The sequence below is a fragment of the Orcinus orca genome, chromosome 11 (assembly GCF_937001465.1).
Source record: "Orcinus orca chromosome 11, mOrcOrc1.1, whole genome shotgun sequence".
NCBI lineage: Eukaryota > Metazoa > Chordata > Mammalia > Artiodactyla > Delphinidae > Orcinus > Orcinus orca.
In genome coordinates this window covers 50,943,561-50,968,140 of record NC_064569.1, presented here as the reverse complement: position 1 = coordinate 50,968,140, position 24,580 = coordinate 50,943,561, and the positions used below count along the sequence as shown (strand labels likewise).

Sequence of the window (24,580 nt, the reverse complement as noted above, 5' to 3'; positions counted from 1 at the left end):
AGGAGCTAGAGTTTTTCCTTAAGGTGAATAACTCCCTGCAGCAGCAAGTGAAGCCTGTTCCCCTTTGCTCTTACAAGTGGAACATGCTCACTATGGAGTTTCCAGCCACCAGCATCCAAAGTCTTATCGATAGCATCTTCTACTTTTTCTGTAAGTAAGTATAAGAGTACTTACAAAAAAGAAAAGAATTTCTCATGTTCCATGCTTTTCTCTTGCAAAGAAAAATACAGCACCAACAATAGATGTAATTGGAGTACAGTTATGACCCATTCAGGAAAAGTAGTCACTCTGAAAATCACAGACTTGCAGAGACTTTCAGAAATCCTCAATTCCATTCCCCTATCCCTGGATTTAAAAAGTAGATTATGCAAGTAATATGAGTGAGGAGTGGACACACAAAAGAACCCTAGAATTGGCGTAGGGATTGGAGATTTCCAAGAAGGGTCCAAAGCCCTTTCTTTGATTGGGCATCTGTTGGTTCACCAACCTCGATGACATTCTAGCTCTTCCCTCCATGCATTAAATAATACTTTAATTTTTCTTTTATTGAAAAATTAGTAAATTTGTTAATACTAAAAAACAAACAAAACCCATATAAACAGAAAAGGAAAATAAACAATCACCTGTAATCTCACCACTGAAGACAATTATTGTTAATAATTGGTATCTGTACTAATCTGAACCCTTGCTAGTGACAGAAACCCAACTCTAACTACACTGAGTTTTTATTTATTTATTTATTTATTTATTTATTTATTTATTTATGGCTGCATTGGGTCTTCATTGCTGTGCATGGGCTTTCTCTAGTTGTGGCGAGCGGGGGCTACTCTTTGTTACGGTGCGCAGGCTTCTCATTGCTGTGCCTTCTCTTGTTGCAGAGCACGAGCTCTAGGCACGTGGGCTCAGTAGTTGTGGCTTATGGGCTTAGCTGCTCCACAGCAGGTGGGATCTTCCCCAACCAGGGCTTGAACCCGTGTCGCCTGAGTTGGCAGGCAGATTCTTAACCGCTGTGCCACCAGGGAAGCCCCCCACGTTGTTTTTTAAAAAGGAAATGTATTGGCTTCTAAAGCTGGTACGTCTAGGGTTATGTTTTATTTTAGGCTCATCTGCACTCAAGGGCTCACACGATGTCATTAAAATTTGGTTCCTCTGTCACTTTTTCTTTCCCTTCTGGTGTCCTCCTCTGTGTTGGCATCGCTCTCAAAGAGGCCTCCCTGAGGATGGAGGCCCCCACAGTTCCAGGCTTACATCCTATTGGCTTAGCAACCTCAGGGGAAAGAGGGAAACTATTTTCCAAAAGTGAAACACAAGTCCCAGAATTGATCCTAATTTGGCCCAGTTTGGGCAATGCACCCACCCTCAAATCATTTAATCTGATAAGAGGGATAGACTATGGTGACTGGGCAGGATTAGGTCCTGTACCATGGACACACTGAACTCATGTTAGGTCAACTCTCCATGCCCTCTATAATAATCTTCCATCCCTCTTAGAAGAAAATCCAGACTCCTTGCTGTGGTCTGCAGGGCCCCCCACAGTCTGGCCCTTGGCTCGCTTTCCTGCTCCATCATCTCCCCTCTTGCCTTCTCATTCTGTCCAGTCAAGTTGGGTTCTTGGTGTTTCTCAAACTTTTCAAGCATGCGCGCTGTTCAGGCAACTCTGTACTTGTTCTCTCTGCTTCGGAAAGTCTTGGAAATCACTTAGATGTCAGTGTGGTTTGTCTTCTCACCTCACTAAAGTCATTTATTCAAAGGGGTTTCCCCTGATCCCCCACCTAAAACAGTGCCCCTTGCCACCTGCTTTTTTCTCTGTCATGGCAATTAGTCTCGCTATTATAAGGCAATACAAATCCTACGATCATTTTCACAGTCATGATCACAGTCATGATTCAGTCATTTCTAGTGTTTAGTCCCTGGTAAATAATATCACCTTCAAATTTAATTTGAATGAACATTCTCCTTCCCAACTCCACATGGGGTCAGCTGCAGAGGGGAAGCTAGGTCAGGGAGGAGGGGAAAGGGATCAGGAAAGTTCTTACTTGACGGGTACTATCTGCTTAAACTGGCTTTGTGCTTAAGCCAGAGTGAAAAATAAACTCCTTCCTTAGAGAAGTGCTTTCGTGAGTTTTCAGAGACTCTGAACCCATCAGTCTCTTCAGGATCTCTCCCAGCAGTCCCCTTAATACATCTCTCTTCTAGCTGTTTGATTACTACTTCCTTAGCACTTAGGAATCCAGCTCCATTCAGTTACATTCTATCCTTCTCTCCAGGCAATCTTTTGACCAAAACATAAGATACCACTAACACAGCCTCCTTCTGCATAGAGCTTGGCCCACGTCCTGTATCCCTTGGCCTGACACACTCTGGAAGTGCAGGCAGCCCACGCTGCCACCTCTCCTTCATCTCCTCCATCAGCACGTGGCTAGCCCGCTATATCTCACAATGAAGATCTCATAGGAGAAGTCAGACCCCAGTCCACTCTGTCCCTCAACTTCAGGAGATATACATCAGACTTTCTTGGGTGTTCCCGTTGATGCCTTTCTCATTAGAGTTGAGGTGAAGACCAGGCAACCCCCGCTCTTCTCCTTTGAGGAGAGCTCACAGCACATGCATGCTTCTCTCTAAAAATCTTCATAAATCATTCTCCTAGTATCCATAGTCTCTAAATCACTAGAGGAGAGTGAGGCATTCATGAGCTTTTCGTGAAATCCTTTGAAAATTTGCATGTTGATTTGGTCTCGTGCAATAGAATATGATATTTTGGTCCCTTCCATTTTTATATCCTGTTACATAGTAGTAAGTGCTATGAAGGAAAGAAAGCAGGATAATTTGTGACAACATGGATGGATCTCGAGGGCATTCTGCTAAGTGAAATAAGTCAGACAGAAAAAGACAAATACCATATGATCTCACTTATACATAGAATCTAAAAGCAAACAAAGCCAGAAAACCGAGCACATGGATATAGAGAAGAGACTGGTGGTTGCCTGAGGTGGGGATGGTGGGTAGGGAGTGGGCAAAATGGGTGAAGGGGGTCAAAATGTACAAAGTTTCAGTTGTGAAATAAGTCATGGGGATGTAATGTACAGCATGGCAACTATAGCTGATAATACTGTATTGCATATTTGAAAGTAGCTAGGAAAGTAGATCTTGAAAGTTCTCATTACAAGAAAATAATTTTGTAACTATGTATGGGGGTGGATGTTAACTGTACTTGTTGTGATCATTTTGCAATATATACAAATATCAAATCATTGTGTTCCACACCTGAAACTAATATAATGTTATGTTGATTATACCTCAATTTTTTAAAAAAGGAAATAAAGGATAATAGAATAAAGGGGATTGGGAACTGCTATTTTATTGCAGGGTAAAAACCATTTAAAATTAATTTGGAAAAGTCACAGGAATCAGAATACAGTCACATGAATCAGACATAAAAATGTATAAAAAAATTCAGTGAAAGTCTTCTTCACATCTCTGTCCACCATCCGCCTATTTCTCCCCACTCATTCCACCTAGGTAACCTCTGTAAATACTTTGTGTGTGTTCTTAGAGTTTTTTTTTTATATAAACAAGCAAATACAAGCATATATTGTTATTTTAGCTGCTCTTAGCACAAATGGTAGCATATACCACATACACTGTTTTGCACTTTGCGTTTTTTTGTTTTTTTTTTTTTTTTTTTACAAAATCATGTTTTGGAGAGCTTCCCATATCAGTACTTGGAGATCTTCCTCTTTCTCCTTTATAGCGACAAAGTGAGTAAGTAATCCATTGTATAAATGTTCTATAATTTATTTAACCTGTGCCCTATTTTTTAAAAAATTAATTTATTTACTTTTTGGCTATGTTGGGTCTTTGTTGATGCACACGGACTTTCTCTAGTTGCAGAGATCGGGGTATACTCTTCATTGCAGTGGGTGGGCTTCTCATTGCAGTGGCTTCTCTTGCGGAGCACGGGCTCTAGGCGCGTGGGCTTCAGTAGTTGTGGCACGCAGGCTCAGGAGTCGTGGCTCGCGAGCTCTAGAGTGCAGGCTCAGTAGTTGTGGCACACGGGCTTAGTTGCTTCGCAGCATGTGGGATCTTCCCGGACCAGGGTTCGAACCCGTGTCCCCTGCATTGGCAGGTGGATTCTTAACCACTGTGCCACCAGGGAAGCCCCTAACCTGTGCCTTATTGATGAGCATTCAGGTTGTTTTCAATCTGTTGTTGTTCCAGATAATGTTGCAGTGAATAACCTTATACATATGTAATTTCCCATGTGTATAAATTTGTCTGTAGGATAAATTTCTAGAGCTGGAATTACTGGGGCAAAGGGAATATGTGTTTGTGATTTTTTTTTTTTTTTTTTTTTTTGTGGTATGCGGGCCTCTCACCTCTGCGGCCTCTCCTGCTGTGGAGCACAGGCTCCGGACGTGCAGGCCCAGCGGCCATGGCCCACGGGCCCAGCCACTCTGCGGCATGCGGGATCCGCCCGGACCGGGGCACGAACCCGTGTCCCCTGCATCGGCAGGCGGACTCTCGACCACTGCGCCACCAGGGAAGCCCTGTGTTTGTGATTTTGATCATTGTTGCCAAATTGCCCTGCAAAGGGGCAGAACAAATGAACATCCATCAGCCTGTACCTAGGCTGTTAATTTAGCAGGGTTGTTGCAGTGGCTTCTACGTAGAGTTAACATTTGAGCAATAATCTGATTATCAAGAAGGAGGCATCTGTGTGAAAAATCTAAGGGAAGATCATTCTAGGTAGAGGCAGCTAGAGTAAAGGTTTGAGGCAGAAACAAGCTGAGCATGTTGGAGGAACAGCAAAACTGCCAGTGTGGCAGGTGTGTCACGAACGTGGGGCACCTTGCACAACACAGGGTGAAAGGGCGCAGCAGAAGCTGGATCACGTGGACCCAGGTTGGGAGTTTAGATTTTATTCCAAGTGGCATGGGAAGTCATCAGAAGGCGCTTAAGTGGGGAATGAGGTGATGTGCTTTCCATTTTAGAAAACGATTGCTTTTTTTTTTTTTTAAATGTCTTTAACTGTTCATCTTGCTTGTCAGAGGAGACCGAATTCTTAAGTGCAACATAAACGTCCATCCTAAAAGCCTCTTCTCAGCAAAGATCTAAGAAAAGTGTAGATGCACAGATGATTAAAGACAAGCAGACTTTGGTGAGGTGCTAAGAGCAAAGTCACACTATAGATTCATACTATGTAACTTAAAAAAAAAAAAGAAAAGGATGCAACTATAAATAGTGAAGGCCTAGAACCATTATGAACCAGTCTTGCCTCCAGCTGCATGTAGAAATGTAACATGAATGTTTTTATGTTACCCAGGTAATCATTTATTCCCTGGGTACTCAATTCCTTTAACTGAAGGCAGAGATTCTCTAGTTCAGGGGAGGGCTTGACTTGGGCATACCTGATTCTTTCTTTTGTTTTCCATATCTATAATGCAATGACAAAAGGACAAACAGAAAACTTCTGTACTAACAAGTTAACTTTATATGTCTTGCATCATTTAAAACAACACTAAGGGGGCTTCCCTGGTGGCGCAGTGGTTAAGAATCCACCTGCCAATGCAGGGGACACGGGTTTGAGCCCTGGTCCGGGAAGATTCCACATGCCGCAGAGCAACTAAGCCCGTGTGCCACAACTACTGAGCCTGCGCTCTAGAGCCCATGAGCCACAACTACTGAGCCCGCATGCCACAACCACTGAAGCCTGCGCGCCTAGAGCCCGTGCTCCATAACAAAAGAAGTCACCGCAGTGAGAAGCCCTTGCACCACAACGAAGAGTAGCCCCCGCTCGCTGCAACTAGAGAAAGCCGGCACGCAGCAATGATGACCAAAAAAAAAAAAAAAAAAAAAAATTAAGTTTTAGTCTAGGACTTTTCCCAAGAATGGCTGGAAATAAGAAAATGATTTCTTCTGTCCTGATGTTTGGACAAATTAGCAAATAATCACCAGCAAATAACTGCTGAGGGGAAAGGTACTTCCTTCACCCACTAGGCCCAGTTATGGGATGTGTATTAATGTACACTGCCTTTAGCATTGCTTTTTATTGAAGTGCTTATTTACTCCTTCAGTGAAATTGTTTGGACATCTCAGTCATGTGCCAACATGTGCCTCTGTTTGTTTGTGTCAGTGTTGCCCATTTTAGATTTGCTACTTTGGAGGATACTGCTGCCCTAGCACCTGTGCCTGCTCTGAGATAAGGGACTTTGTCCAGTGCTGTGCTTTGGGCATAACTCTCAAAGGCCAGCAACTGCTCAGCTGTTGGGGCCTCTCTGCTATACATCCAGTGTATTGATGCCGGATGGAGCCAGACAACTTCTGCATCCCCCGAGATACCAGGAAACAAACAAGGACATCCAGAGGGAGGAATGAGAGCCTGGAAGGGAATACATGGACTTTGGGAAATTTTACTTTCCCTGGCAGTTGGGGGTTGGGGCTCAGGCAGTTTAACTCTAAAAACATAAGGATGAATTGCATCATCAAATTGGGTGACTTACAGTTGCCTTCTCTCCTCACTGTGACCACTATTTTCAGGTGTAGAACTTCCTGGTAATTATAGGTTCCCTTCATCCGGCATGGTCAAAACTCAATTATATCTTCATTCTAAATATATTTCTCAATTCCAGTAGACTTTTAAAACTCGTGACCTGCATTTGACCTACATAGGAATTCCTATTTTGAAATTTCCTCTATTCAATGTAAATTATATCCAGAGCCCATAGGTGATTTTTTTCAGTACACAATCAGATATATCTGAATCTCTTTTCCCCACATAGATCACTGGGGACACTTGGTTCTCTGGCCATGAAGCTTACTATTTTTTTGTCATTAACACACTCCCATTCCAATATAACTTTTCTTTTTCCAAGTGGAAATTTCTGAGTTCTAATGGGTCGTCAACTTACTCATTTTCGTAAGCTATTTTATTTATTCAATAAGCACTTGTGTATTTTGCTTCACACCACACGAAACAAGTGGTCCTCATTTCTGATCATCTTTATTATTTTTCTTCATTTTTTGTTTAAAAAAGAAAAACTAAAATACTTCCAAGATAAAATGAAACACTTCTCCCACTGTTTTGTTCCTAAATGCTAAAGTATTAAATCAAGTAAAGCAAAAGTAAGCTCTGGCTGTGTCTTTGCCAAGCCATCTTCTCTGGAGGTAGCAAATGGGATGCTCACATCCCCCTGATGGAAATAGGTACCATTTTGCAAGTGTTGTGGTCTGCAGAATTTGGAAAATTCTCCCTGGTTCAACAGTAGCTTGGTCTGGACTAGCACTTACCTCTTTAATATTCAGGCTTCTGTTTACCCTCAAGAATAACTATTTTACCTTTATTAGGAAGAAAATTCTTTCTGAATATGTGTGTTGGTCAGGGCTAAGCATGCAGCAGAAACCAATTCTGGCTGAGTCAAGCAGAAAGGATTTTAAGGGGCCAGAAAAGGAGCTTGTTTAAAAGTTGTGATTTGAAGACAGACATTTACCTCTGCTGCTTCCTAACACCTCTCAAAATGACAATGAAGAACATTAAAAAATGATATAAACCCATGATTAAAGAGACTAAGAGAGGTAACAATAGTAACAAAATTTTGGAAGACAGAAAGGAGGCAAAGTACATATTTAGCATCTGGAAAAAGTTGAATCCTAAGCTGGAAAACTGACTTGCACTGAAGAAACTTGTTGATTCCACTTGGTGTTTCTCTGAGGTAAGGCTGAAACAGGGAGATTTGTAGATATAAGAAGCAGTTAGGTCCTAATATTTTCCCCAGCTCCACGTGGCCAGGGAAATATGCCCCTTCCTGCTTCAGCAGAAGATTGGAGGTTACTCTCCTGAGGGAGCAAAGCAGAGTGCATTTGTCAGAACAAAGTAAGGCTGCTGTGACAGAGCTGAGAATGATTCAGTGGCTTAAAGGAGCTACCGGTTTATTTCTTCTTATGAAACAGAGTTTTCAATTGGCTTTTGGGGGTAGCAGTTTAATTGAGATATAATTCACATGTCATACAAGTCACCACTTTAATGGGTACCATTCAGTGGTTTTTGGTATATTCAATGAGTTGTGCGACCATCACCAAAATCAATTTTAGAACATTTAATCACCTTCCCAAAACATCCCACATCCCTTTGTAGTCATTCTTCTCCCCCAGTTCCTTTTCTCTAGCCCTAGCCAACGGTGAATCTACTTTCTGTCTCTATAAATTTGCCTGTGCTGGATTTCATATAAATAGAATTATGTTTTAAAAGTTCATCCATGTTGTAATAAGTATCAGTACTTCAGTTCTTTTTATTGCAGAATACTACTCCATCGTATGGCTATATCACATTTTTTTAAACTAAAAAACTTTTTAAAAATTTTATTGAAGTATAGTTGATTTACAATGTGTTAATTTCTGCTTTACAGCAAAGTGACTCAATTATACATACATATATATTTCTTTTTCATATTCTTTTCCATTATGGTTTATCACAGGATATTGAATATAGTTCCCTGTACTATGCAGTAGGACCTTGTTGTTTATCCATCCTATATATGATAGTTTGCATCTGCTAATCACAAACTCGAATCCTTCCCTCTCCCCCCACCCTTGGCAACCACAAGTTTGTTCTCTGCTTCTGTGAGTCTGTTTCTGTTTTGTAGATAAGTTCATTTGTGTTGTCTTTTAGATTCCACATGTAAGTGATATCATATGGTATTTGTCTTTGTCTTTCTCTTTCTGACTTCACTTAGTGTGATAAACTCTAGGTCCAAGCATGTTGCTGCAAATGGCATATTTTTATTCTTTTTAATGGCTGAGAAATATTCCATTGTATATATATGCCACATCTTCTTTATCCATTCATCTGTCGATGGACATTTTTGTTTCCATGTCTTGGCTATTGTAAATAGTGCTGCTATGAACATAGGGGTGCATGTATCTTTTCACATTATAGATTTGTCTGGGTATATGCCCAGGAGTGGGATTGTTGGCTCATATGGCAACTCTATTTTCAGTTTTTTGAGGAACCTCCATACTGTTTTCCATAATGACTGCACCAATTTATGTTCCCACCAACAGTGTAGGAGGGTTCCCTTTTCTCCACACCCTTTCCAGCATTTATTATTTGTAGACTTTTTAATTATGGCCACTCTGACTGGGGTGAGGTGGAACCTCATAGTTTTGATTTGCATTTCTCTAATAATTAGCAATGACGAGCATCTTTTCATGTGCTTATTGGCCATCTGTATGTCTTCTTTGGAGAAGTATCTATTTAGGTCTTCTGCCCATTTTTCGATTGGGTTGTTTGGTTTTTTGTTATTGAATTCTATGAGCTGTTTGTATATTTTGGAAATTAAGCCCTAATCAGTTGCATTGTTTGCAAATATTTTCTCCCAGTCTGTAGGTTGTCTTTTCATTTTGTTTATGGTTTCCTTTGCTGTGCAAAAGCTTATAAGCTTGATTAAGTCCCATTTATTTATTTTTGCTTTTATTTCTATTGCTTTGGGAGACTGACCTAAGAAAATATTGGTACGATTTATGTCAGAGAATGTTTTGCCTATATTCTCTTCTAGCAGTTTTATGGTGTCTTGTCTTATATTTACATCTTTAAGCCATTCTGAGTTTATTTTTGTGTACAGTGTGAGGGTGTGTTCTAACTTCATTGATTTACATGCAGCTGTCCAAGTTTCTCAACACCACTTGCTGAAGACACTGTCTTTTCCCCATTGTATATACTTGCCTCCTTTGTCGAAGATGAATTATTCATAGGTATATGGGTTTATTTCTGGGCTCTCTGTTCTGTTCCATTGATCTATGTCTACTGGCTTTTGTGCCAGTACCATGATGTTATGATTAGTGTAGCTTTGTAGTATTGTCTGAAGTCTGGGAGGGTTATGCCTCCTGCATTGTTCTTTTTCCTCAGGATTGCTTAGGCAATTCTGGATATTTTACATTTCCATATAAATTTTAGGATTATCTGTTCTAGTTCTAAAGAAATGTCATGGGTAATTTGATAGGGATTGCATTAAACCTGTAAACTTCTTCAGGTAGTATGGCCATTTTAACAATATTAATTCTTCCAATCCAAGAGCATGGGATATCTTTCCATTTCTTTGAATCATCTTCAGTTTCCTTTATTAATGTTTTGTAGTTCTCAGCATATAAGTCTTTCACCTCATGGTGAGGTTTATTCCTAAGTTTTTTTTAATATAATTTTTATTTTATAGTTGATTTACAGTGTTGTGTTAGTTTCAGATGTGTACAGCAAACTGATTCAGTTATATATATATATCCATTTTTTTTTCAGATTCTTTCCCATATAGGTTGTTACAGATTATTGAGCAGAGTTCCCTGTGCTATACAGTAGGCCCTTGTTGATTATCTATTTTATATATAGTAGTGTGTATATGTTAATCCCAAACTCCTAATTTATCCTTTCCCCCACCTTTCACCTTTGATAACCACAAGTTTGTTTCCGAAGGCTGAGAGTCTGGTTTGTAAATAAGTTCATTTGTATCATCTTTTTAGATTCCTCATATAAGTGATATCATATGACATTTGTCTTTCTCTGTCTGACTTACTTCACTTAGTATGATAATCTCTAGGTCCATCCATGTAGCTGCAAATGGCATTATTTCATTCTTTTTTTTATGGCTGAGTATGATTCCATTGTATATATGTACCACATCTTCTTTATCCATTCCTCTGTTGATGGACATTTAGGTTGCTTCCATGTCCTGGCTATTGTAAATAGTGCTGCAGTGAACATTGGGGTGCATGTATCTTTTCGACTTACGGTTTTCTCTGGATATATGCACAGGAGTAGGATTGCTGGATCATATGGTAGTTCTATGTTTAGTTTTTTAAGGAACCTACATACTGTTTTCCATAATAGTTGTACCAATTTACATTCCCACTAACAGTGTAGGAGGGTTCCCATTTCTCAACACCCTCTCCGGCATTTATTATTTGTAGACTTTTTAATGATGGCCATTCTGACAGGTGTGAGGTGATACCTCGTTGTGTTTTTTAAAAATTTTATTTATTTATTTTTGGCCACGTTGGGTCTTCATTGCTGCATGCAAGCTGTCTCTAGTTGTGCCAAGTGGGGGCTACTCTTCGTTGCATTGCACATGCTTCTCATTGCAGTGGCTTCTCGTTGCAGAGCACAGGCTTTAGGTGCGTAGGCTCAGTAGTTGTGGCTCACGGGCTCTAGAGCGCAGGCTCAGTAGTTGTGGTGTATGGGCTTAGTCGCTCCACAGCACGTGGGATCTTCCTGGACCAGGGATCAAACCCATGTCCTCTGCATTGGCAGGCGGATTCTTAACCACTGAACCACCTGGGAAATCCCCCTCATTGTGGTTTTGATTTGCATGTCTCTAATAATTAATGATATTGAGCATCTTTTCATGTGCTTTACAGCCATCTGTACGTCTTCTTTGGAGAAATATCTATTTAGACCTTCAGCCCATTTTTTGATTGGCTTGGGTTTTTTTTTTAACATAGAGCTGCAGGAACTGTTTGTATATTTTGGAGATTAATCCCTTGTCAGTTGCATCATTTGCAAATATTTTCTCCTATTCTGTGGATTGTCTTTTCGTCTTGTTTATGGTTTCCTTTGTTTTGCAAAAGCTTTTAAGTTTCATTAGGTTCCATTTGTTTATTTTTGTTTTTATTTTCATTACTCCAGGAGGTGGAACCAAAAAGATACTGCTGCAATTTATGTCAAAGAGGGTTTTCCTCTAAGAGTGTTATGGTATCTGGTCTTACATTTAGGCCTTTAATCCATTTTGAGTTTATTTTTATTTTTTATTTTTTTTGGAGCCTAGTGGTTTATTTATTGTAAAGTTCAAACTGAGAGCTGTGATTCACCACATCAATTTAAAATAAATAACTTATATGAAATACAGATTCTGGCATAGATATAAGATGTTAAAATCAAAATCAATGGACTGAACCGGCATCTTTCATTTGCTCACAAATTTGAACAGACTAATATTCTGCAAAAAAGACAATTGCAGCAGGGGAAAAGAAAACTGCTTTTTTGCAAACAAGACTTAAGCATCCCTCCAAAGAGGTCAAAATAAACATGCATATATAGATATAAAGTGTTACAACACAAATGCTATTTCTAGAAAAAATTTAACTGCATAGGTTAAAAACAACAATGTGCAACATCTTAAGGCATTAAAGCACCGAAAAAAAAAAAAAAACCACCAAAACCACTTTTTATGATGATTGACATACACAAAACACATATACTGATCAAAACTCAGGAAGTAAATACCTGGACTGATATAACATCCATTGTTGGGAGAATTTCTCTTCAATTTAAATGTCTCTTCTCATCTCTAAAACAATTTTAAAGTGCTAACTTTACATAAAGCAGGCAAATTCTTCAAGTAATTTGCTATTTAAGTATGCTAATTTTTACAGAGCTAAACAAGGAACTAAGAATAAACTAACGTGAAACAGGAAGATAGACATGAGGAAAAAACTCACAAATTATAGCTGAACAAATCGATAGAATGCTCTAATACCACCTTGGCCTTCTGGGTTCAATTAAAAGCAAAAGCTAATAGATTTAGATGTCTGCTGGTTTATTACACTAACTCCCTTGGCTTTGCTAAAATGTGTACATCAATAGGTACACGGATTCCTAAGGAAAAGAATGCCACTTAAAAATCAAGATTGGATACTAATTAAAGCAATTTTAAAAACAAAAGGTTGTCTATTACTACAAATGAATACAAAATGTCACAGACCTTACAAACTAAGAACTGAAGCCTTGCCCAAAGTTTATTTACTCCTGCCCTTGAGCTGCCTCTTCAAGAAAGTATACATTAACCAAATGGCGATTGAGGTGTTTGCTGTAATCTTTTTCCTTTCTAAAAGAACGATCACAGAAGATACAAACAAAATCTCCCTCGGCCACTTTGACTGCCAAGGCTTCCTTTCCATTTTTTCTACTGGTCTCTTGTGGAACTGGCCGAGCCCCATTCAATCCAGAGTCATCACTATCCTCTGACATGTTGTCACTTAGGTCACTTCCATCATGACTGTGGATGCCTTCGTCTTCATCCATTTCCTGAGACTCATTTACTGCCACGGTGACAGGAGGTGATGCCACAGTAGCTGTGGACACTGCTTCACATTTTTCTAGCGGTAGAGGAAGAAGTGGTGGTGAAGTTGGTTCTTCAACCGCCGAGTCTCTGCCGGGGGGATTCTCTGTTTTCTTCTCATCAGCGTCCATCTTCATTTCACAAAGCATAGCGTCAGCCTGATGTTTACCATCTGAAGTTTCACCCTCTGGCATATTCAAGTTTTGTTCAGAGGATGAAATACTGGCAGATGCCTTGGTAACAGCAGCAAGACCAGCTAGACTCTTATCTGCTTCTTCTGCTTCCACTTTTTGAAGAGGAGCTTCTTTATGTCCTTCGCCTGCAGGGACTAATTTTTGGTCTTCTGACTCTTCCTCTTTTAAGTCTTCCTTTGGCAGAGGTGGTGATGGTGGTAAGAGATTCTGTGCACCGGCACTTTCCTTTAGAAGCTGCCTGTCTTGAACAGGCACTAAGCCAACTTCAATAAGGACTTGCTCCTTCTGCACCATTTCACTCTGCATGTTGGACTTTTCCTTGCCATTATCTGGCTCCACGGGAGGAGGAGGCTCCGCATGAACAGGCCCCTTCTGAACAACCTTGACCTCAGCATGCCCCCCGGGGGGAAGAGGGGGAGGAGGAGATGGGGGGAGGGGGAAGAGGAGGCGGCCGCTCCGTCTGAACAACCTCGACCTCAGCATGCCGCTCGGGGGCAAGGGGAGGAGGAGGAGATGGGGGGGGCAGCGGGAGGAGGCTCCGTCTGAACAGGCCCCCCCTCAGCAGACTCCATGGGAGGAGGAGGCTCTATCTGAGTGGGCCTCCTCTGAGCAGGCTTGCCGCTTTTTTTTACATGATTTACTTCTCAGAGTTTTCTTCTTTGCACTGTTTTTCATGCAACTCCTTTGCTTTTTATTCTCCTCTACTTTGCTGTCACCCTTCGGCACTTCCTGACTATTTCTGGATTTGCTTTCTGCCTTCTTTTTCTTTTTTGTCACAGGTTCCTCATCATTCACAGGTTCTTGTAAGGAACGGGCTGCAGCTTCTGTCTTCCTTTTGCTTTTCTTGCTTTTACAGCTTTTTTCTGCATTATTTCCTGGGTGCACATCCATCTTTTTAGCTTCCAGTGCCGATTTGCGAGTTCTGGTAGTCACTTGGCTTGAGGCATTACTACAAGGCTTTTTCTCTTTTGAAACATTATCTTTTTCCTCCACTTTTACAGACCTCTCGTTTTTCTTCCCAGTCACATCCCCCTTCATTTTTGTCTGCTGTTTCTGTTTTCTCATTGGTGATTTTGTTATCAGGCAAGTCAGCCTCTCGCTTTTTGGTTTTCTTTAGCTTCACTTTTGAGACATCCATGGTCTTATTAGGACAAGTAGGATGCTTAGATTTGAAATGATACTGCAGATTACACTTCTTGGAAGCTGCGTAGTCGCATACAGGGCAGTTGAACTGCCGTGGATTAACATGTAGCTCCACGTGTTTTTTGAAGTTACTTCTATCTGCTGTTTTGTAGTCACAGTGTGGGCAGTGAAGAGGTTTAGGCCCATTGTGAACCTGTCTTGCGTGACGGGTTACTTCACGTTGATTAGAGGCCACATAACTGCACTGGTCACACTTAAATGGCTTCTCACCTGAATGAGTACGCATATGTCTGGTTAGATGAGTTTTCTGAGAACTTGAATAAGGACAAAGCTCACATTTATACGGACGTTCTCCTGTATGAGTTCGAACATGCTGAACATAATTGTTTTTTCTGTCTGAAAAATAGCTGCATTTTCCACATGTGTATACTTTCCTTGGAAAATGGTTTCTCAAGTGTTTCCTCCAGTGATATTCGCTTACTGTGGTGTACGTGCAAATGATGCCCTTGTAGACTCGCTCATTGTCCCCGGCTCGGGTGTGGTGTTTCAGGTGAGCAGTATAGTGATCATAGCGATTGGTATTGTAGCCACAGCTGTCACAGCGAATGGGGCCCTTGGAGAAATCTCTCTCTTCCCCAGTGGAAGAGCCGCATTCCCTGGCTTTGGCTTGCTTCTCTGCACTTTCCTCCACAAAAAATTTCTTGGCACTATGAACTCGGATGTGATGCACAAACTGTTCTTCAGATTCTGCTTCATACTGGCATGGTTTACAGCGAAAGGGCTTGGTCTTCAAGTTCTTGCATTTGTCCTCTGCTACAGGGGTTTCCCGAGGAAGATCTTTATTTGCGCTGTACGGTTCTGAGGCAGCTGACACCTCAAACACAGGCCGCGGTTGCACAACACTGAGTTCCAAACTCTCCAGTTCCATGTTTTCCAGCCCACTGGGCTCGCCTTTTACCTCAGGAGACTCCTCAAGTCCTTCTCCATCACTATCTGAAAAGTTGTTATCCCCAACAGGCATCAATTTTGCCATCTGTCTTTCTTCGCCAACCAGGTAATCACAGCAGCCGCCGTTTACTTCCCCAGTTAAGGCCACATTTGCCAACATGATGAGCTGAGGCGCAGCCAGTTCAGCTCTGGTGAGATCAGGCAAGTCATACATGTCGTTAGGCAAGGCCATGCCCATGGTGCCACTGCCGGTGAACAGACCTCCTCCTCCGGAAGACTGCCCCATTACCTGGGTGGCCATAACGGTGTTCAAACACAAAGCAGCTCTTTGCAAACTCGGGAGCTCTCGCTTCCTCTCGGCTCAGCCCGCTCACTGCACCACTGACACACCAGTTGCCGCCACACTCGTCCTGAACCTTTCCCTGGGCGGCCTTCCTGGGCGAGGAGGGGGCGAGGAGGGGCGAAGACCCGCGTCGCCCGCTCCTTCTCGGACTACTTTTCTTTGTTGCTGGAGTTTCGGGGGAGGGGAGGGAGAGGGCGGAAAGTTGGATGCTGGGGCAGTCGAGGCCCGCGAAGACCCAGGAGAGGGGCTGCAGAGAATGTTCAGGCCTCCGGCTCTCGCCCTACCGTCCCGGCCACCGCCGGCGCCTGGGGCCCCGGACCTCGGCGGTGTTTGCTCTGCTCCTGCGCCGTGAGCTCTCGGGAGCCGCACGTTCCAGCACAGAAGGCTGCGCTGCGCACCCGGTCCGCGGCGCCGCCGCCGCCCGCCGCAGCCGCCGCCGCCACCCCCGGGACACGCCCCCCCCCCCATTTTGAGTTTATTTTTGTGTATGGTGTTAGAGAATGTTCTAGTTTCATTCTTTTACATGTAGCTGTCCAGTTTTCCCAGCCCCATTTATTGAAGAGACTATCTTTTCTCCATTGTATATACTTGCCTCCTTTTTGTAAATTAATTGACCATAGGAGTGTGGCTTTATTTCTGGGCTTTCTATCCTGTTCCATTGATCTATATGTCTGTTTTTATGCCAGTACCATACTGTTTTGATGATTGTAGCTTTGTAGTATAGTCTGAAGTCAGGGAGCCTGATTCCTCTAGCTCCATTTTTCTTTCTCCAGATTGCTTTGTCTATTCAGGGTTTTTAGTGTTTCCATACATATTTAAAATTTTTTGGTTCTAGTTCTGTGGAAAATGCCACTGGTAATTTAAAACAGATTGCATTCAATCTGTAGATTGCCTTGGGTAGTATAGTCTTTTTGACAATATTGATATGGTATATTTTTCCATCTGTTTGTGTCATCTTCAGTTTCTTTCATCAACATCTTATAGTTTTCTGAATATAAGTCTTTTACCTCCTTAGGTAGATTTATTCCTAGTTATTTTATTTTTTTGATGCAGTGGTAAATGGGATCATTTCCTTAATTTCTCTTTCTGATCTTTCATTGTTAGTGTATAGAAATGCAAGAGATTTCTGTGTGTTAATTTTGTATAGTGCAACTTGATGCAGTTTGTTTTTTTGTTTGTTTGTTTGTTTTTTGCGGTATGCAGGCCTCTCACTGTTGTGGCTTCTCCTGTTGTGGAGCACAGGCTCCGGATGCGCAGGCTCAGCAGCCATGGTTCATGGGCCCAGCCGCTCCACGGCATGTGTGATCCTCCCGGACTGGGGCACGAACCCGTGTCCCCTGCATCGGCAGGTGGACTCTCAACCACTGTGCCACCAGGGAAGCCCTTGATGCAGTTTTTTGGTTTTTTTTTTTGCTGTACACGGGCCTCTCACTTCTGTGGCCTCTCCCGTTGAGGAGCACAGGCTCTGGACGCACAGGTTCAGTGGCCATGGCTCACGGGCCCAGCCACTCTGCGGCATGTGGGATCTTCCCGGGCCGGGGCACGAACCCGTGTCCCCTGCATCGGCAGGCGGACTCTCAACCACTGCGCCACCAGGGAAGCCCTTGATGCAGTTTTGAAAGGGATTGTTTACATTCCCTTTCTGATATTTCATTGTTAGTGTAAAGAAACTCAACCAATTTCTGTATGTTAATAGTCATTGTTGTATCCTGCTACCTTGCTGAATTTGATCAGTTCTAGCAGTTTTTGTGTGGAATCTTTAGGGTTTTCTTTATATAGTATCATGTCATCTGCATATAATGACAATTTTACCTCTTCCCTACCAATTTGAATACGTTTTATTTCTTTTTCTTGTCTGATTGGTGTGACTAGGACTTCCAATACTGTGTTGAAGAGAAGTGATAAGAGTGGGCATCCTTGTCTTGTTCCAGATTCAGCAGGAAAGCTTTCAGCTTTTCACTGTGTATTATATTGGCTGTGGGTTTGTCATAGATAGCTTTTGTTATGTTGAGATATGTTCCGTCTATACCCATTTTCATAGGGGTTTTTATCATGAATGGATGTTGAATTTTATCAAATGCTTGTGCTGCATCTGAGATGATCATGTGGTTTTTGTCCTTTCTTTGGTTGTTGTGGTGTATTACATTGATTGATTTGAGTATGATGAACCATCCTTATGACCCTGGGATGATTCCAACGTGGTCATGGTGTATGATCTTTTTTATGTGTTGTTGGATTCAGTTTGCTAATATTTTGTTGAGAGTTTTTGCATCTATATTCAGCAAAGATATTGAACTGTAATTTTCTTTTCTGGTAGTGTCTTTGGTTTTTTTTTTTTAATTTTAAAAATATTTATTTATTTATTTTTGGCTGTGTTGAGTATTTGTTGTTGCGCGCAGGCCTTCTCTAGCTGCGGCAAGCAGGGGCTACTCTTTGTTGTGGTGAGCAGCCTTCTCATTGCTCTGGCTTCTCTTGTTGCAGAGCACAGGCTCTAGGCACGCGGGCTTCATTATCTGTGGTGTGCGGGCTCAGTAGTTGTGGCTCATGGGCTCTAGAGTGCAGGTTCAGTAATTGTGGCACATGGGCTTAGTTGCTCCATGGCATGTGGGCACTTCCCGGACCAGGGATTCAACCTGTTTCCCCTGCATTGGTAGGCAGATTCTTAACCACTGAATCACCAGGGAAGTCCCTGTTTGTCTGATTTTGGTATCAGGGTGATGGTGGCTTCATAGAATGTCTTTGAGAGTGTTCCTTCCTCTTCAATCTTTTGGAAGAGTCTGAGAAAGATGGGTGTAAGTTCTTCTTGGTATGTTTGGTAGAATTTACCTGTGAAGCTATCTGGTCCTGGAATTTTGTTTGTAGGGATTTTTTTTTTAATTGCGTCTTCTATTTTCACTTCTAGTGATCAGTCTATTCAAGTTATCTCTTTCTTCTTGATTCTATTTTAGTGGGCTGTATGTTTCTAGAAAGTTGTCAATTTCTTCTAGATTGTCAAATTTGTTGGCATATAATTGCTCAGAATATTCTCTTATGGTTTTTTTTAATTTCTTCAGTATCAGTTGTAATTTCTCCTCTTTCATTTCTTACTTTGTTTATTTAGGTTTTCTCTCTTTTCTTTTTGGTGAGCTTGGCCAGAGGTTTGTCAATTTTGCTTACCCTTTCAAAGAACCAACTCTTGATTTTATTGATTTTTTCTATTTTTAAAAAATCTCTATTTTATTTATTTCCTCCCTGTTCTTTATTATCTCCTTCCTTCTGCTGACTTTAGGTTTTTCTCATTCTTTTATGTAGTGGGTTAGGTTGTTTATTTGAGGTTTTTCTTGTTTCTTAAAGAAGGCCTGTATTGCTATGCACTTCCCTCTAAGAACTGCTTTTGCTGCATCTCATAGAATTTGTATTGTTGTGTTTTCATTGTCATTTCCCTCAATGTATTTTTAAATTTCTTCTTTGATTTCTTCTTTGACCCCCTGGATTTTTTAGTATTGTGTTGTTTAGGCTCCATATAATTATTTTTCTTCTCGCTTCTTTTTCTGTGGTTGATTTCTAGTTTCATGCCATTGTAGTCAGAAAAGATGGCTGAAATAATTTCTATTCTCTTACGTTTGTTGAGGCTTGTTTTGTCCCCTAGTACGTGGTTAGTCCTAGAGAATATTCCATGTGCACTTGAAAAGAATGTACATTCTGCTTTTGGGGAAATGTAATGTTCTGAAAATATCAATTAGGTCTAACCGTTCTATTCTATCATTTACTATCTCTGTTGCATTAGGATCTTGTCTCAAAGATCTGTCCATTGATATGAGTGGAGTGTTAAAGTCTCCTACTGTTACTGTATTTCTGTCAGTTTCTCCTTTTATGTCTGTCGGTATTTGTTTTATGTATTTGGGTGCTCCTATATTGGGTGCATATGTGTTGACAAGTGTAATATCTTCTCCTTGTATCGATCCTTTTATCATTATATAATGTCCTTCTTTATCTTTCTTTATAGCCTTTGTTTTAAAGTCTGTTTTGTCTGATGAATATTGCCACCTCTGCTTTCTTATGATTTCCATTTGCATGAAATATCTTTTTCCATCCCCTCACTTTCAATCTATGTGTGTCCTTTGCCCTATAGTGGGTCTCTGGTAGGCAGCATGTTGTAGGCTCTTGTGTTTTTTTTATCCAATCTGCTGCTCTGTGTCTTTGATTGGAGCATTTAGTCCATTGACATTTAAGGTAATTATTGACAGATATGTATTTATTGCCATTTTAACTTTGTTTTCCCATTGATTTTATATTTCTTCTTTGTACCTTTCTTTTTCTGTTTTTCCTTTTGTGGTTTGATGATTTTCTTTTGTATTATGCTTATGTTGTCTTCTTTTTGGTTTTTGTGTATCTATTGTATGTTTTTTATTTGTGGTTGCCCTCTTTTTCAAGTATGTTAACCCCTTTCTATATCTACTTTCTTTAGACTGGTAGTCATATTTCTATAAGCTCAAACATATTCTAGAAAAAAATCTACATTTTTTTTACTCTCGTCCCCCACATTTTATTATTTTGATGTTTTCTTTTACATCTTCATGTTCATCCTTTTGCTGTTCATTGTAGTTACCATTGCTTCCACAGAATTTTTTTTATTTTTTGAAAAATCTGTGCACTGGATTATTTAAGTGATTTAGTTTCCAAATGTTATTTTCTCTTTCTTATAGATTCATACTTCTTTTCTATTTAGAGAAGACCTTTCAATATTTCCTTTAGGATAGATTTAGTATTGCTGTATTCTTTTAGTTTGTGCTTGTCTGAGAAATTTTTTATGGCTCCTTCTATTCTAAATGATAATCTTTCTGGGTAGAGTATCCTAGGTTGCAGATTTTTCCATTTCAGGACTTTGAATATATCTTGCCACTCCCTTCTGGCCTGCAACCTTTCTGTAAAGGAATCAGCTGATAGCCTTATGGGGGTTCCCTTGTAATGAACTCTTTGTTTTTCTCTTGCTGCCTTTAGAATCTTCTCTTTAACTTTTGCCATTGTAATTAAAATATATCTTGGTTTAGTTTTGTTTGGATTTATCTTGTTTGGAACCCTCTGTGTTTCCTATACCTGGATATCTCTTTCCCTCTTTAGGTTTGGGAAGTTTTCAGCCATAATTTCTTCAAATACATTTTCAACCCCCTTTTCTCTTTCTTCTCCTTCTGGTATCCTTATTATGTGCACATTGTCATGCTTTATATTATCCCATAGGTCTCTTATATTGCTTTCATTTTTTTTCCATCTGAGTTTCTATGTGCTCTTCTAATTTAGTGATTTCCATTATTCTATCTTCCAGATCACTTATTTGTTCTTCTGCATTATTCATTCTGATATTCATTGCCTTTAATTCAGCTTTTGTCTCTGCAATTGAGTTTTCTAATTTTTCTTGGCTCTTCTTTATAGTTTTTAGTTCCTTTTTACAGTTATCTACATTTCTGTTGATAGCTTTTCTTAATTCCTTGAGTATTTTCATTATCTCTTTTCAACTCAGTGTCTATTAGACTTAAAAGGTCTGTTTCATTTTTGTTCTTTCAGGGAAATTCTCTTGATCTTTTAATTGGGAGTGGTTCCTCTGCTTCTTCATTTTACTTATATTTCTCTTGCTCTGGGAGTTTAGGAGAAACAATTATCTATTGTGGTCTTAGAGGGCTATTTTTATGTGGGAGTGTCCCTGTATAGCTTGCGTGGGTTTAATATTTTGGGTGTGAAGTCTGTTTTTAGTATGGATGCCTGCCGCCTCTTTCCTCTGTGTATGCTGGCCATTATTCCCTTGCTAGGAGGTGTAACTTGCTGTGACCAGAGCCTGCACTGGATATTGAGTGGGGCTTCCTCTTTGCTCTGTGGTTGTCACTGCCCTGTCAGGGGGAGGGCCTGCTCCTTAGTTGTTGGAGTAGAGGCCTCCCAATCCATTTCTCAGCTGCATTTCTGAGCTGTGGTGTGAGGTAGGTGGGATTGGAGTGCTCCCACTGGAGAGGAGCCACTGAGTATTCCTCTTCTGGAGTTGTTCACTGGTGAGTGTGCTCTGTTGTGTCACCTGTCACCTGCTGTGTGGGCTCACAAAGTACACTGTTGTTGACACTGCCCTCAGCCCCACCTCAACCATGGGAATGCTGGCATTTGGCCCTGGTGTCCCTCAGACATTGTGTTCACAAGGCCACCAGTGCAGATCCAGTGAAGTCAGGTCCCAGGACTGCAGTAGTCATGTACCTGGACCCACTGTGGGAGCTATGGAGGCAGCTCAGACCCTGTCCTGGCCCACCCCCAATGTGTATTTGCCCACAGATCCCATAGCTGCTAAGGCCAGACCCCTCCCAGCTGTGGGAGCACCTGTTGTCCATTTGGATGTCCTGCAGGCACTGAACTTACGAAGCCAGTGGTGGAGAAGTAAATCTGTGGCTCACACAGCCAAGGGGAGAGATTTCAGCCCTGCTTCCTAAGTTGTGTGGCTCCTGGACTCAGCTTTGGTTTCAACTTGGCCTCTGTGCATCGGCAACCTGCTGGCATCTGCTCCTGGGGCCCGCTGAGGTGGTGGCTGGGGCATAGGAGCCTGCCGAGGTGGGAGCTCCCTGAGGTGGTGACTGGAAAGTTTCTCTCCTGGAGCCCTCAGAGGATGGGGCGGCATGTGGAGAAAGAGGCTACAATGGCAGCCCCACCCCTCCCTTTGCATGCCACTTAACAGTGGTGCTTCACATTCATGGCAGCCCCGGGCCTATTCCACTAATGCTCCTGGTTGCAGCCCTACCACACTCCAGCCCCTTCAGGCTGTTTCCGTGCAGCCAGCAGCAGTCCTCTCCCCAGGGCTGTCCTCTAAACCCCTAGTTTTAGCACCAACCCCCCACCCATACCAGCAGACAGGTGCCTGTGCGTCTCAGGCTGGGGTGAGCAGGGCAGTGGCATGAACCATATGTGTAGATCTCTCTCTGTTCTGCTTGCACAAACTGGTTGTTGCACTCTCCTCTGAGCCTCTGAAGCTCCCTTCCTGTCCTGGCTGATCTCCCCGCCTGTGACGGGGCTTCCAAGGGAACCTTTCCATTTCTTCGGCTCCCTTCCAGGGGCGCAGGTACCACCCACTTCCTCCTTTTTTTCTTCCCTTTTGTCCTACCCAGTTACATGGAAATCTTTCTTGTCCTTTCAGGTGTTTGAGGTCTTTTGCTAGTGTTCAGTAGGTGTTCTGTGAGAACTGTATCATTTGTAAGTGTATTTTTAATGTATTTGTGGGAGGGGGTGAGTTCCATATCCTTCTACTCTGCCATCTTGATAGGAGCCTCTGTATACCACATTTTATTTATCCATTTACCCATCAGTTGATGGACATTTGGGTTGTTTCAACCATTTGGCTATTAAGAATAATGTTTCTATGACAATCAGTTTTTTAGTGCTGCTCTTTAGTGCTTATTTTTATTTACTTTTTTTTTTTTTTTTTGCGGTACGCGGGCCTCTCACTGCTGTGGCCTCTCCCGTTGCGGAGCACAGGCTCTGGACGCACAGGCTCAGCAGCCATGGCTCACGGGCCTAGCCGCTCCGCGGCATGTGGGATTTTCCCAGACTGGGGCACGAACCTGTGTCCCCTGCATCAGCAGGCAGACTCTCAACCACTGCACCACCAGGGAAGCCCTACTTATTATTTTTTATTGAGGTATAGTTGATGTACAATATTATATAAGTTACAGATGTATAACATACCGATTCACAATTAAAAGTTATACTTTAATTATAGTTATTATAAAATATTGGCTATATTCCCCAATACATCCTTGTAGCTTATTTACTTTATTTTATTTTATACATAATACCCCTTAATACCCTATGCCTATCTTCCCCTCCCCCCTTCACTCTCCCTACTGGTAACCACTATTTTGTTCTCTATATCTGTGAGTCTTTTTTGTTATATTCACTAGTTTGTTTTATTGTTTAGATCCCACATATAAGTGATGTCACGTAGTATTTGTCTTTCTCTGTCTTATTTCACTTAGCATAATAGACAGCCAAGGATTACTAGGCATTTTAAGTCAGAGAATTTCGTGCCTTATGACCTTGACACTTCTTCAGAGGAGGTATTCTTTATTAGAGAACTGCCTTCTTTCTCCATTGATCCCTGACATTTGGTAACACCTTCTCCAGCTTTTCTCCTGTTAAATTGTAGTGATGCTGCAGTCCAAAGGTATGGAGGCAAATGACATGTGTCAGATTTTCCATGTGTAGTAGTACTTGTGGCTTGAGCCTATTTCCTTCAAGCCCCAACCACTCATGTTAATGATGATGGCTTATCCTCTGGTTAGCATGATTGCATTTGGTGTAATAAGGCCAGGTGAACAGATTGATCCTCTATAAAAATATGTTTGTTTCATCATTTCCTTTTAGCTTTGCTTCTAATCCTGGGCACAACATTAATAAAGTTCTGAAACTGCTCATACCCTTTGACCTCGCAGATAGTTCTACCCTTGGGTACCCACCGCAAGTAATAGGGTGATAGAAAATAAGTAATATATGCAGAGGTCCAGAGTATTGCTACTAAAAGAACAAAAACATTGGAGACTCAATGGAATATTATGTAGTTGTGAAAATTACAAATAAGATAATAAAATCTACAAATTAATTGAAACTACTTATTCAGTGCTTCCTCTTTGCCTGAAATTTTTCTTCCTGCAAATGAGTCTACTAAATAAACATTCATCATTCAGTTAAATTCTGGAGAATACAAAAATGAATAAGAAATCTCTTTTAAAATTTATATGTTAGTCATGGAAAAAAAGCGGGAAGATGATAGTTAAATATGGGATTCTGTAGGCAATAGATCTAGGTCCAGATGCTGGCTCAACATGCATTAACTGTGTGATTTCAGAAGA

General features: G+C 41.3%; 2 protein-coding genes across 7 annotated transcripts in view; one reads left to right on the top strand and one right to left on the bottom strand.

Annotated features, from left to right (window-relative positions):
• The window catches only part of KICS2 (KICSTOR subunit 2), a 115,718-nt gene that overhangs the window by 44,853 nt on the left and 46,285 nt on the right, over positions 1-24,580 (top strand). The gene's annotated exons all lie outside the window — the stretch shown is intronic.
• LOC101274536 (RE1-silencing transcription factor-like) lies at positions 11,778-15,806 on the bottom strand. Its single transcript, XM_033440549.2, is given in 5 exon segments — positions 11,778-13,721; positions 13,723-13,829; positions 13,831-13,923; positions 13,925-14,342; positions 14,344-15,806. Coding segments are annotated over 5 exon segments (2,901 nt in total). The 5' UTR covers positions 15,687-15,806; the 3' UTR covers positions 11,778-12,781.